The 13,594-nt window shown below is 27.5% G+C and overlaps 1 protein-coding gene across 1 annotated transcript; it reads right to left on the bottom strand.

The window, feature by feature from the left end:
* Positions 1–2,804: 2,804 nt before the first annotated feature.
* On the bottom strand, positions 2,805–6,406 carry LOC113856119 (NAC domain-containing protein 92-like). Its single transcript, XM_027487800.1, has 3 exons — positions 6,253–6,406; positions 4,800–5,065; positions 2,805–3,317 (listed from the first exon to the last, which is right to left on the bottom strand). Exons 1-3 carry the CDS (start codon positions 6,404–6,406, stop codon positions 2,805–2,807), a joined length of 933 nt encoding a protein of 310 aa, XP_027343601.1.
* Between the last annotated feature and the right edge of the window lie 7,188 nt (positions 6,407–13,594).

The following is a 13,594-nucleotide window of genomic DNA, read 5'->3' as shown; positions in this document are numbered from 1 at the left end:
ATAGATTCAGCCACCCTGCTTCGGTTGGGCCTTATGGGCTTTCCATCATATGGATAGTTACTTTTCCAACCTCAACTGGGTTTCACTCAAGATGTGGGCCTTATTGGACCAAAAAAGAATATGGGCCTTTTTGGATCAAATAGAACAAAATTGAATATCTCTTTTACAAAAGAATAAATCTTTCCTTTAAAAAAACGTAAATTTTTTGACAAAATCAAAATCAATAACGTAAACTTCATTAACCAAAAAATTTCAGTGTTTCAGCAAGACATGAAAATGATTATTATTATTATTATTTATCTCTTTTCAGTCCACACACATGATTGATTTTTGATCGGCACTAAGAGAAAAGGGAAGAGAGAGTGTGAGAAAGAGACAAAAATGTAGAACCTACTTAATAAAATTTTAAGAGTTTCTTAAATTATAATAAATAAAAAGTTGCAAGTCTTTGTGAAATTTATATAAAAATAAAAAAAAGCACCTCAATAACATTGCATAATTGAAAATGCTTTAGGCTTCGTTTGGATCTGGTGAAATAGAAAAGGTTAAAATGGGAGTGGAGTGAAAGGGAGAAGTAATGGAAAATTTCAGTGGTTTGATTGAAGTGCAACGAAGAGGTAAATGCAAAATTTCAGTGGGACCTACATTTAAATATTGCCATGCTCTTGAGGCAGGAAATGAAGCTTTCACATGGCTGCAGTTTATTATTAACTGTTTAAAAAGTAAAAATATTATTTTATAAATAATTTTATATTAAGATAAAAATATACAACAAAAAGTTTAAATTTAAGTTAAATTTATTTTTAAAATTATTATAAAAAGTAATTTTTTATATTATTTATTTATTTTCATTCTTTTTTCACCTTTTCATTTTCTATATCCAAACAACACATTATTTCCACTTCATTTTCCTTCTATTTACTTTATTTCTATTTCAATCTTCTCTATTTCAGCTCTCATCTAAATAAAGCATTAATCTCTTACTTTGATAATTAAAAGGCATTTTCCACCATTGCGTAGTTTAAAATGTAAACTTGAGTTTCCTTCTTATGGTATTGGGTTTTTCAAGGTGTAACGTTCATGAATGACATTGTCCTAAATACTATGCATATTTATAGATAAATTATAGAACGTGTTTAGTTAGTACTTAATCGGGTTTCAAAAATGAAAATAAATTGACTAGTCTGACTAGTTAAACCCAAAATTAATCGGGTGATTAGTCCTAAAAGCCCTCTTAAAATTGCACGATTAGAGAATTAGTTAAGAAATAAGAAGTAAAGAACTGATATTGCACTCATCTTTGCTTTTCTCAATGTGTGAGACCACCGTAGAGTCACTATTCCTTTGCGAATGCCATTGGATAAGTTGCTTATTGAAGGAAGAATAGTCAACAAAATTTGTTGACAAAACTGCACAAGTCACTTGTTTCTTCATGCAAGAGTGAAAACTTTAAGTCCAAGATACAATAGAAAAGGATAGATATGCTAATTAAATTAAAACATAATATAATAAAATAAAGATAGCAAAATACCAAACTATATACGTTACATTATTGTGTCATCAGCAAAGAATATAAACCTCCATTCACTGTAACTTAGCCTAAGCATAACGACACGTGCAAAGTCTACGAGGGAGAGAGGGGTGACACTGTTGGGGAACGATTGTGCATGGTGGACGTGTGGCTGGGTGGCGGCGACTTAGGCGTCAACGGGCTTACACAAAGGATTTTCATTTTTAAATTAACAAATTTAATTAAAGTTTAATTTTTTAAAAAAATTTCTTTCACTTTTTAAATTGTTATCTAACTGAATAATTTTTTATTGTATTTCATTTTTATTTCTTTCTCTTTTTTTTTCCACTTTATTTCAGTTATTATCTAAACAAAGCATAATAGTCATCGGAATGAAATAAAAAAAAAAATGAAGGGTCATTTTCATAAGAATTAAGAATATCTAAAAACGTCTTTTAAATTTTGTATAAAATGTGAAAAGGTCATAATCTTTTAGCCGTATTTTTGGAAATATTTTTCACAATCCTTGAAACTTTTGCAGCACTCTAACGTGCATCTCACTTGACGTTACAATAAATCTTTTTATGTGAAAATGAATTATGTGATATAAAAGACTAGCATTTTTTTTTAGAAGAATATAGAAACCAGCATTGATGATCTCTTCCAGACTAAACACTGTAAATTAGAATGTTATGGTTCTTTTTATCTGTTGTGTAAATTCATAGGTTAACACGTACTCATGCATGCATGTATAAATGTATAATTTTAATGTGGTCTCTTCAGTATGGTGGTGATTTACATTCCTCACAAGATTTAGGCCTGTTGATTGTTTATTTCCTTTTCGAGTATTCTTAATGTTGCTTTAACGTAGCGCAGACCAAAAAAGAAAAAATGTTGCCTAACATAGACTGGCATATAAATTGTCTTTTTTTTTCCGGTGAGGGGAATAGAGATGCAACAGAACCCTTGAATGCATTGCAAGAATACATAACAATTTTTTTTCATGCCATTTTTCATCCAAGTCATGCAGGACCAACTGAAGAGATTTTCCTTACTAAGATTGATGAGGAAAGACTTTTACAGTAATCCACAAGTTCCCCATTTTGATCCCTCATTACAACAGTGACATCAACAGTTGAGTTTAGTTTTCTCTTGAAAAAGTAATAATGACATTTAAGAAAATGATTCCAAATTTCCAATCTACTTGGAAATGGCACCCTTTTTATCTATAGCAGTTGTAGTGTTTGGACTTAAATTTGGACATAATTCACAAGGATTACATGATTATATAACTTCACCAAGTGGAGTCCATATTGAATGGTTGCTCCTGCTGTGGCACACAATATTCTAAAGCTTTTGAAGAAGCAGCATTGAGATTTGAGGATAGGTCGGTTCCAAGGTTAGAAAATCCTTGAGGAACATATGTTGCAAAGTGATCAGGGGCTGCAGCTTCTCTTTGTTGGAAAGTACTCCTAAGTTGCAATGCCTTGAGAAGCAAAGAATTCACAGAAAGACTTGGATTCAGCAATCCAGAAGGCCACGGGAGAGATTGAACCTCAGTTGCAGCAGGCCAGTTCATGGCCAAGTTCATGTTTGTGTTAACATCATTGCCATTGTAAGTGTGTCCTGAAATGTTAGTGAAGCCACTTGATGCATTTGCTATGCTATTTAAATTTGGCATCTCAACATCACCAAATTCATTGATCATTGAAGTAGGTGACTCTTGAGATGGTTGGGAGGATGATGTTTGCTGTGGTTTTTTGGGTGCTGAGCACTTTTGGAAGACTCTACAAACGACCCATTCTTCCTGGAAAAATAAAGAAAAAAATATGACACATCAATAGTTATTTTTCAAAAATTCTGAATTATAAACGCTCTAGTAATATTAACACTCATTTAACACTTTTTATTCTTATTTTCTTTATCATCTTATCATATTACAACCAATCATATCTATCATATTTAATTCTATTCTCATCTCTCTCTAGCTGTATACACTCTTATATATCTTATAATATTTTTCCATATCTAATATCTTTATATATAATGTTTTTACACTTTCTTTCTCATCTTAACCTATCACTGTGCATCATAGCTGGATGAACTTGCGTGTGACAGTGAGTGCACTCGGGTAATACTTTTATAGAAAATGGGTGTGGGAAGAGAGTGATAGAATGAAAGGAAAAAAAATAATAGATGTAATAAAAAGAATAAATAGTAAATATAACAAATTGAATATGAAAACACAGACATTATTAATTTATTCATTTTGAAATACCACACGTATGAATAGTTAAGTACAAAATTATCAGCAGCATGCGTGCGTAATTTATATATGTTGGGTGTGAACATTTCTCTAGAATTATGTTGGTATATTTATTTAAAGATGCTATAAAAATTAGTTGTGTTAAATAATAAAAATTACTCTAAAAGAAGTTTAAAAACTAAAAATAACTTTTAAAAATTCAAACAAATATACCCAAAATCTCTGCAATTTAGGTTTTTACTCTACTGAGCAAACCATATCAAACAAATGCGATCCGTCAAGCAAATGATACACTTACTAGATTGAAATATATCTATTTTATATAATAATTAATTTTGAGTTTTTAATTATTTCTTAAAAATAAAATAACTTTGCATATATTCTTATTTTAACGAAGTTACCTATTTTAACGTTATTGGACACATGTTTTCTACGTTATTTTATAAAATAAAATCATTTTTAATTAACTATTAAATTAAAAATTATTTAATTGTTTTGTTTTTTTTTAATATTCTTCAATAAACCCGTGATATTTGAAAAACATTTTAAAATGATATTTTATATTTTATTTACTAAACTATTTTCTATGAATTTTCAAAATTAAATATTTTAAACAGCTATATCGTTTATATTTATGTTATTTTTTATCATCAATAAAACAATCTTCTATCGATTAAACCAAATTTCTTTAAAAATGTTTAAATTAATGGTTTTTGAGTTTTATAAAATGCCTGATTAGGCTTAGAATATATAAAAGGTCTGTCAATAGCTTAATATTTTTCATAAAGGGAAAAAAAATCCATGTAATAAGGAAACCTAATCAATACCACCTCTAACCAAGTAAGAAAGAATTTGGGAAGGAGTAATTAAGAACTACCTTCTATTTTGATATATGTAATACATATTCAAACAGCAACCAATTTCTCCTTATTTTTCCAAAAAAAGAAACGTTTATATGTAATGAGAAAATAAACTAGTAATTATAATAAGGACATTTTATATTTGTGGTGCATGCATACTAACCTTTGAAGATCTAAAGGGATGCTTGTTTTCTAGCCTATATTCGTGCATAACCCAGTTGCTTTTCTCTCCCCTCGGAGCTCTGCCCATATAAAAGACTAAGGTTTTCTTCATTCCTATCAAAACTCCACCGCCAAAAATTTCCTTGTCTTTTCCTGTGGTTTTCCAATACCCTGATTCGGTGGCTCGGTTTGTTCGAAGCCCAGTTGGATATTTCCGATCTTTCAAGCTGAAGAAATACCATTCCTTCTCCCCCATGGAAGCCTTACCTATTACCACACACATACACACACAACATTAATCCTAATTTAAAAGCTTATAGGCTAAATCATTCTAAATTTTAAGGTTTATTTCAAAAAATGTTATAAATCTTTTTGTCTCAGGTTAAACAAAAAAATTTCAGTAGGAAAAAAGAATTAATAAATCTTGAAATAATAATGGTTTTAATCCACTACTATTGTGTATCTATCTATTAACTGAGTCTTAAATTAAATTTTAGATATAATAAAATAGGATGAATTGAGACGATATTTTATAAATACATAATTATCTTAAATATATTTACTACATACATGTATATCATATGAATCAATTTGTCAACGGTTAGTGCTCAAGGCAGTACCAAAAATAATACCATGTGCTATACTGTGCTATATATATTGTATATGCATGGATTTCATCAAGATGTCTAGAGAACGTTCCGTTTGTGTGAAGTCATAAAAATCAACGTTGATTTCTGAATTCTGGTAACGCACACAGTAAAAGCATAAGTAGCTGAACTAAGCAGGTTTGTTCTTAAGTTATTTCCATACAATAAATAAACCTATCCTATATGGACTGATATTTTGTCTATAAAAATAAATAAAAATGATATATTTTTAATATAATATATATATATATATATATATTAATTTTATTAATTTGTTTTGTATGAGATTATTTATCCCATAAAATAATTTAAACAAACCTTTATATGTCTATGAAGATGAAGCAGAAACAAAGGTTTGTCAAATTTGTTTGATTAATGATTAACCTCAAAATCTTAATTAATTATGATAAATGCTGTCTGAATAATGTTAATGGCAATGAAGTTGATTATAATACGTCTGTTTATAAGCTTCTAATGAAACAGTGAAAAGTTTTAGACATAGAGGGATATATCAGCATAAAGCAATTGTTGTTGATTCTCTGTTTCTTTTTGCTTCAATTTATAGAATCTTGCTTTAGAAATTCATTCAACAAGTTGCAATAGTCATTCAAAAAATAATCAACTCATAAGGTTTTCACACAAAGAACACATAAGCCCTTGCAAATTAATAATCAATCCATAAAAATAAAATAAAACCAAAAAGATGAGTGCTTTTTAATTGAAAGAAAAAGAAAAAAAAGAACAGAAGAAACCAGGTGTATATATATGCATGATGAGGATCACAATTCACAAGAACTATAAAACTACCTGGGAGGTCCCAAGGTTCAGACTTATTGAGATCAACAACTGCTACAGCTTTGGATGTGAAGCCAGTATCGGACACTTTCCTTAATAAATAATATGTGATGAGTTCTTCGTCTGTGGGATGGAACCTGAATCCGGGAGGTAGGTTTTCTTCCATTCCTGAGAACCCAAATAACTGACTTTTAATTGATTCCTTGAAGAAGCTTTAGCTTATGCAAAAAGTGAAAAGGGGGCACCAGAAAGTACGGACAATGATACTCCAAAAGTTCATTTTAGATCACCAACACGAGGTCTTATATATGGCCTCTCCTGTACATTTTTGACAAGAGGCATCCATACATATTATTTTTAATAAATATTTACAGCTAACACTTTGACAAAGATGATGTGCCCAAGAAACAAGTAGATATTTTTTTTCTTTTGTGTATACTTGTTGATTAACTATCAAGCTTGGGTTGCATATATAGGTGGATTTCCAAAATAGTAACCTTGTTTTACGTATATTTACTAACCAAACCAAGAGTACATAGGACGATGAATGTGGCAATATTTTGCGTGTTATGTGTCATAATCAATAAATATAAGGATGGGAAAAAATGTATGTAAAATTTATTAGGAAGGCTAGTTGCAATTATTTGTGCACGAGGGGGTTGAGCCTCTGTTACACTCCGTCTATTCTATGATCCTGTCCAACCACCTTCACCCATTTCTACCCACCAAAACCTATGCCAACCTCACGCTACAGTCCAATGAGAACGTGTACTTAATTGGAACCGCATTCTCTTCCATTAATTCTTAATTATTGACAGTTCCCAACACCCACCGTTATTATCCCTTTTATTCTCTCATATTCTTATTATATACACAAATCCACATATATAATTATTCACAGTCGTCACTTAATCAAATTTTAATTTTATACAATTTTATTCAAAATTAAAATAATAAACATTTCATCATACTATTTTATTGTGTGTGCATACATGCCCATCTATTTATTGATTGAGTCAAAATGAAGAGAAAAAGAGATATTATATTCATACAACATAATTATACGCTTCTTTTAACATAAGAAAAAAAAAGTATGAGATAAAATAAGTCATATAATAAAGAAATTTTAAAAAATTATCGAAATTATTGAATAATTTTATTGTGTATGTACATGATATCATGCATGGTAGGGCACGATATATATAGTAATCTCCACTGAAAAAGAATAGAAAATTCGAGCGGAAGAGAGTGTAAAAAATGTTGACAGTGCAATGCAATATATATATATAGTGTTTACGTCGACAGATATTACAACGTACGAGTGGTTAAAATGGTCACCAACCCACAAGACTGTCGATGTCTATGGTAAGCGTCTCCGTTGGACCTTTTCCATCACATTTCACTGCTAATCCCAAATTTCAATCCTACCAAAAACTTTGCGAATCCCTCACATCTGCATCCTTATTATGAACATAAGGATTCTAGAAGCACACTATCAAATACACTTTGCCGGCGTTCTCTCTCTCTCTCTCTACCATGTAAGTGCCAACTCCATTATCAACACCTTTTTTTAATTTTATTTATTATTTAAATCATTAACAATTTTATTTTATCACTAGGAAAAGAACACCTAAACAGAAGAGAAGAAGGATTTTAATAGAAAAATTAGTTTATCATTATTAAATTGTTAAAATAAACAAATTTATTAAATTAAAAATTAGAGGTGAGCAATCACTCAACAACCAAAGAAAAACTTACAAATTTGATAATGAAAATCGAATGGGTATGGTTCGATCTTGGATAAGATAAATAAATAAAAAATGGTCACCAATGATTTTAATTAGGCCAATTAGATGAACAAAAGTATTTTGTTTGGCATTTAACATCGATCGTCACATGCAACTGAGTGTTTTTCTCATATTATTCTCATTTCATACAACTTATATTGGGATCGGTGTGAAGATTTGTTGTAAATGGTGCCATCACGTTTGCATAACAATGTGATCTAATTGCATGCAAGGGTAATGGGTAAGTGCATGTGAAATGTAGTTTACCAGAAAAAATAATTATAAAAAAAATAATTAGATAATATTCCATCTCAGTGTTTTTTTTTTTTTTTTCAATTAACACCGTCGAAATTCACCCAAAACACTCGTCACTTGGTTAACCTGTCACCTATAAAATTTGATGTGCCATGCGATCGAAATCAATTTTGTTTTAGGGTTTCTGGTTAGCTTCAATTCTGAACTTTTTGCCTTAAAACCAACCGTAACCGTCCATAGCTCACCCTATTCAAAATAATTCAATTGTAATGTCGTTTGTGGATTTATTTATTATGATATATTTAATTTTAATTTGTCATATGATATTAGAATTGGGGTTTTAAATTGCAATTATGATCGTGGTTGCATTATGTGCTTCGGTTTGATGCCAGAAGTCGCAATCATAATTTCATGTAAAGTCTAAACTTCAATGATTAAGTGAATGAAATTATTTATTTATTTTTTTTGTGGGGGGGGGGGGGGGGAGGAGTTAAAAAAAAGGAATATTTTAAAAAACTTCAGAATTTTTTTACATAAATTATCTTCCAGTTGAAAGTATTCATGTTATGATCAAGTTAGTTCTCTTATTTAATTATTTTATATACTTAACATTTTATTTTAAAAACATATATATTACTTAAACATATATTTTAAAAATTTTAAAGATCAAATTTTTTTTAGTATTACATGCATAATCACAAAAACTACTTTTAGTTATTTTTAGTAGTTGGTAAAAAGAGTAATAAATATAATAAATAATATGTGATAAAAAATATTAAATAAATAGTAATACTGTTTAGGTGTTTAAAATTTAAAATTATTATTTTACTACTCTATTCAAACTGGAATTAGATAGAGTTATTAAAGGTGACGAAATTATTCCCCCCTAAACTTTAATACAATTACATTTGTAAGACCAAATTTCAAGCTACTTTTTAAAATTGAATAGTCCCGATAAACTGATATATGCACTCGATGACAAAAGGTACATTTAAAATTTAATTATTAATTTCAATTCCTTAATTTTTTTTCTTTTAAATTAAACCTGGTCTGATCCAGCATTAATTAACACTTATTAAAATTATTAATATAATATATTACATCAGTCTTTACTTAAAAATATTAATATAAAATTTTAAAGTTTATATTAATAAATAATACATTATATTATTTAATATATTGAAAATTTTATTTAAAAAAATTTATTTATCAGTATAGTATATTATATAATTAAAATAAACTCAATGTTTATATTAACAGTTTATTTTTTTGTTAAAAAAGAATATTAATAATGTCCAATTTAATATTGATAATCAGGAAACTGTTTGTAAATAGTTTTTTTTTAGGGTGGAAGTGTATCTTTTGATTTGTGACCTGGATGTCCAGAAAAGCCTTGTTGAGTCCTGACTAATTTTGGTCAAAGGGGATAAAGCCATTTTAAAAAAAAATGTATTTATTGATAAAGGGATGGAAGTGTTTAAATAGCCACACATAAAATGCAGTTATGTTTTGTTAGATAATTGAAATGATCCACTAAACCATTTAAATATTGAGCCAAAAATGTTTCTAATAACTTTTACATACCGAGAAAGAATATAGGTAAACAAAGAGTTGATCTAAGGTCCTTAATTAGAACCAACAACAAATTAATTAATCTTTAATATGTGTTTATTGTGTGAGAAATTTACACAATCAAAATAAATGCAAAACGTTTACAAATTATAGAATAGTTTCTTTCATGTCCTCAGCATGTTGAATTTTGTATGTAACCTGCTGATCATAATTTCTGATTAGCTCCATGCACTGCTGATTTTCTAAGGGATTGGCTTAATGGCTTGTATTTGCCTTTGCGTGTTGATATACAAATATTAAACTGTCACGGGCCAAGGAAGACCTTTGTTTAATACGATGGACGTAACTTCCACAACGAAGCCCAACTTAGAGTACCTCAGTTGTTCTGGTACTGGAGTTTAGGTTACAATAATTCATCAAGATACTGTTGTATTTGACTTTCCTTAACTTATTTTAAAGTTAGTGTTAAAAATAATAATTTAAACATTAAGTTAGACTGTATGAATTTTTATAATTTTAAAAATTTTATTTTTTTTAGACTATATGTATCTTTTAATAAAAATAATCATGTTAAAATTATTTTTTCAAATATTTAATATATCTGCATTTTCTTAAATTTGAACTTGAGATCAAAATTTAAGCTAAAATAGTTTATATCAGTTGATGCATATATTTAATAGTAATTTAAAAAAATTCTAAATTAAATTATTTTGATAGTCTATTTTTACATCTTGAAATTAAAAAAAAATAAAAGTTAATTACTCCAAAAGTAAGGTTTTTTTTAACTATTATTTAAATTTCCTTCATTAAAAAGACAACTTTTGTTATGGTAAGAAAAATTTTGGACCCTTTTATTCGAGTCTAAACTCTTTTATTTTATTTTATTTATTTAGAAAATTTGTCTTAAAAATAATAATTTAAACATTAAAGTTAAGACTGGATGAATTTTTATAATTTTTTAATTTAAAATTTTTTTTAACACATATGTATCTCTTAGTAGAAGTAATCATGTTTAAGCTGAATAATTATTATAAGTGATAAAAAAAATTAGTATTTAGTATAATTGTTTTTTCTTGAATAAAAAATAAATAAAAGTTAAAAAAATTCAAAAATAATTTTTTTTTAAATTCTATTATTTAAATTTCTTTCATTAAAAGACTTATATTTATCTCACTTTAAGAAGAGAGGTGAAGATTCAAAACCAACTCCTTTATTTTATTTTGTTAAAAGCTTTTAATTTAATTATAACTTTTAGTTTTAAAATTTTTGTTTGATTTAATTTCTCTTTTTTAAGGAAAAAATTTCAAAATAAGTTGTGCCAAACACTATCTTAAAAATTTAATATAATTTCTTCATTATTAGATCATATATTTCCTTTGTGATAAATAATCTTACTTGAATTGTAAAAATTTATAACAGAGTTAGACTAGCTCTTTAAGGGTGACTTCTTTTTCATATATATCATCCTCACTGTCCTTTCTTTTTTCGGAAATGTTTAAACACACAATCTTCTCTATCGTATTCTTTTTATTTTTACATAATATAAAACTGTAATATAAATCTATTTATTTTTTATTTAATGAAATTAATTAAAAAGACTAATAAAATTAAAATTTATTATCCTAATTTTTAAAATAAACATTTATTTGAAATGAACTAAAGTATAAAAAGTAATAATTTGAAAATAAATAGTTGCTAAATTTCAAACTTTGTAAAATAACTGAATGAGTTATTTTAAGTTAATTTAGATATTGATTTATTGAATAACTAATTTTATTAAGTATTTTTAATTCAATTCATATTAGATTTTTGGTTTTAATTAGCTTTGAAACTTTAATTAATTTTTTATTCTTAACTAATTCACTAATTTTTTTCAAACACATTTTATACATTGAATGGTGTATGCGATATGTTTACAGTGTTTACCCAAAAACTTTTAAAACTAATCATTCTATGTTTTTCGTAATTTTGTTATAAATTGATTATTCTAAATTTGAATCCATGAAATGTAATTAAATATTAACAGCAGCCGTTTTCTTAAACTCAAACAATTTGTAGTTTCCATGTTGTGCACAATCTTCCCCTCACAAGCATGGAATATGGTTTTCAAGCACTTCAACCCAAAATAACAATAGGTTCCAATTTTCACTGCAAAAGGAGAAAAATAATCATTTGTCACTTCATGACATTTTATGTTGTATCAAGATAAATGCACAACAAACAATACATTAAAAAACAATCAAAATGTATTATCACTAAAAGCATATAATAATTTTAAAATTGAATACTTAAACTAATAGATAACAATCAAATTTAGATCTAACATATCCCTTGATTCAAAAGTCTTTCCGTTTATCTAAAAAAATTAATCTGTTAAATGAAATTTTAATTTCTTTTATACATAACAATACCACATATTTATCATTGCGCATTTAAATACTTACTTAATTGTAACTTTATTTTTTAAATGAATAAACTGCGTTCGAATTTTGCTAAAAATTTAAGGTTCAAATAGAAAAAATATCAATACAAAATATAATGATTTATACACAAAAACTATTAATGGTGTCAACATAACAGCGATCATAATCGGAACTCCCAATTCTTAAATTATATTAATGGTTCATTATTAGAATTGAATTCCTCCCCTGGTGAATGAGGTGGATTGATTTGAACAGCATGGTAATGCATGACAGATTTTCTCAAATACCTAATTGACAATTCTTTCCATTTGGATGTAAACATCAGTGCACACCAATAATTAAGTTGGGTAAACAATAGTAATAATATTGATAATAATAATAATAATAATATAATATATCACTTTTTCTTTGTGTACAACATATGTGCTGCCATCTGCAATCTTAGTAACCACGTTAAAGACAAGGATCAATAAAGAGGATTGCCACAAGAATTCGCAATTGACACAGCCAACACCATCTTTTCAAAATGACTCTTTATTCCATCAGTGGGTAAGGAATACATTCAAGCCCACAAAAATAAAAATAAAAACTATTGTTTCCTGTTTTGGCGTCAGAAGAATCAGAACTGGAAGCAATTAAAACTTTATATTATACATTTATCCTAAGTGAAGCGCATTATCTATTCAATTAAACAATATATGAACTCGACTTCTCCTCCAAGAATGTCATGCAATTCTTTTATAAAGTTAAGTTATATTTGTCTGCCTATGCGTGTGGCTTGGTTTTGGTTTCTTTTTTACTTTTTGTTCATATAGGAAAAAGGGAACCCTGTTAGACTAAGATTTTCTGCGTTAAATACACTCCACGAAACAAGACTTGTGCACTTTTATTCCTGAAAGTAGATTAGAAATGATTCCCCGTCTTTGATTTTATTTTTCGTTTTTTTTTTTCAGATTAATACGAAAAAACTATTATCCTGTCAACTGCATAAATTACAACATCGATTATTACATACTCTTTTAGACACAATTTATAAGTACACTCTTAAATATACTTTTAAAGTATTTATGTCAAATTGATTTTTATTTTTTTTAGAATTACTTTGATCTTCTACGAAATTAATCAATTATAAAAATTGTATTAAAGAGTGCTAACTTTCCCAGAATGTTATCTGTTATTGGAAACTATAAAAATATAAGTGAAAGTCATTAAATTAAAAATGACATGCATATAATAGTTTTTATAGTTAAAAATAGTATGTTTGGAAATTATATACGAGAAAGATATTATATATATAAATATAAAATAACGAAATAT

Source organism: Abrus precatorius, unplaced genomic scaffold (genome assembly GCF_003935025.1).
Source record: "Abrus precatorius isolate BTA unplaced genomic scaffold, Abrus_2018 Scaffold11, whole genome shotgun sequence".
Lineage (NCBI taxonomy): Eukaryota > Viridiplantae > Streptophyta > Magnoliopsida > Fabales > Fabaceae > Abrus > Abrus precatorius.
Note: the sequence above shows the minus strand (reverse complement) of the source record. Positions and strands in the feature narration are given on the sequence as shown.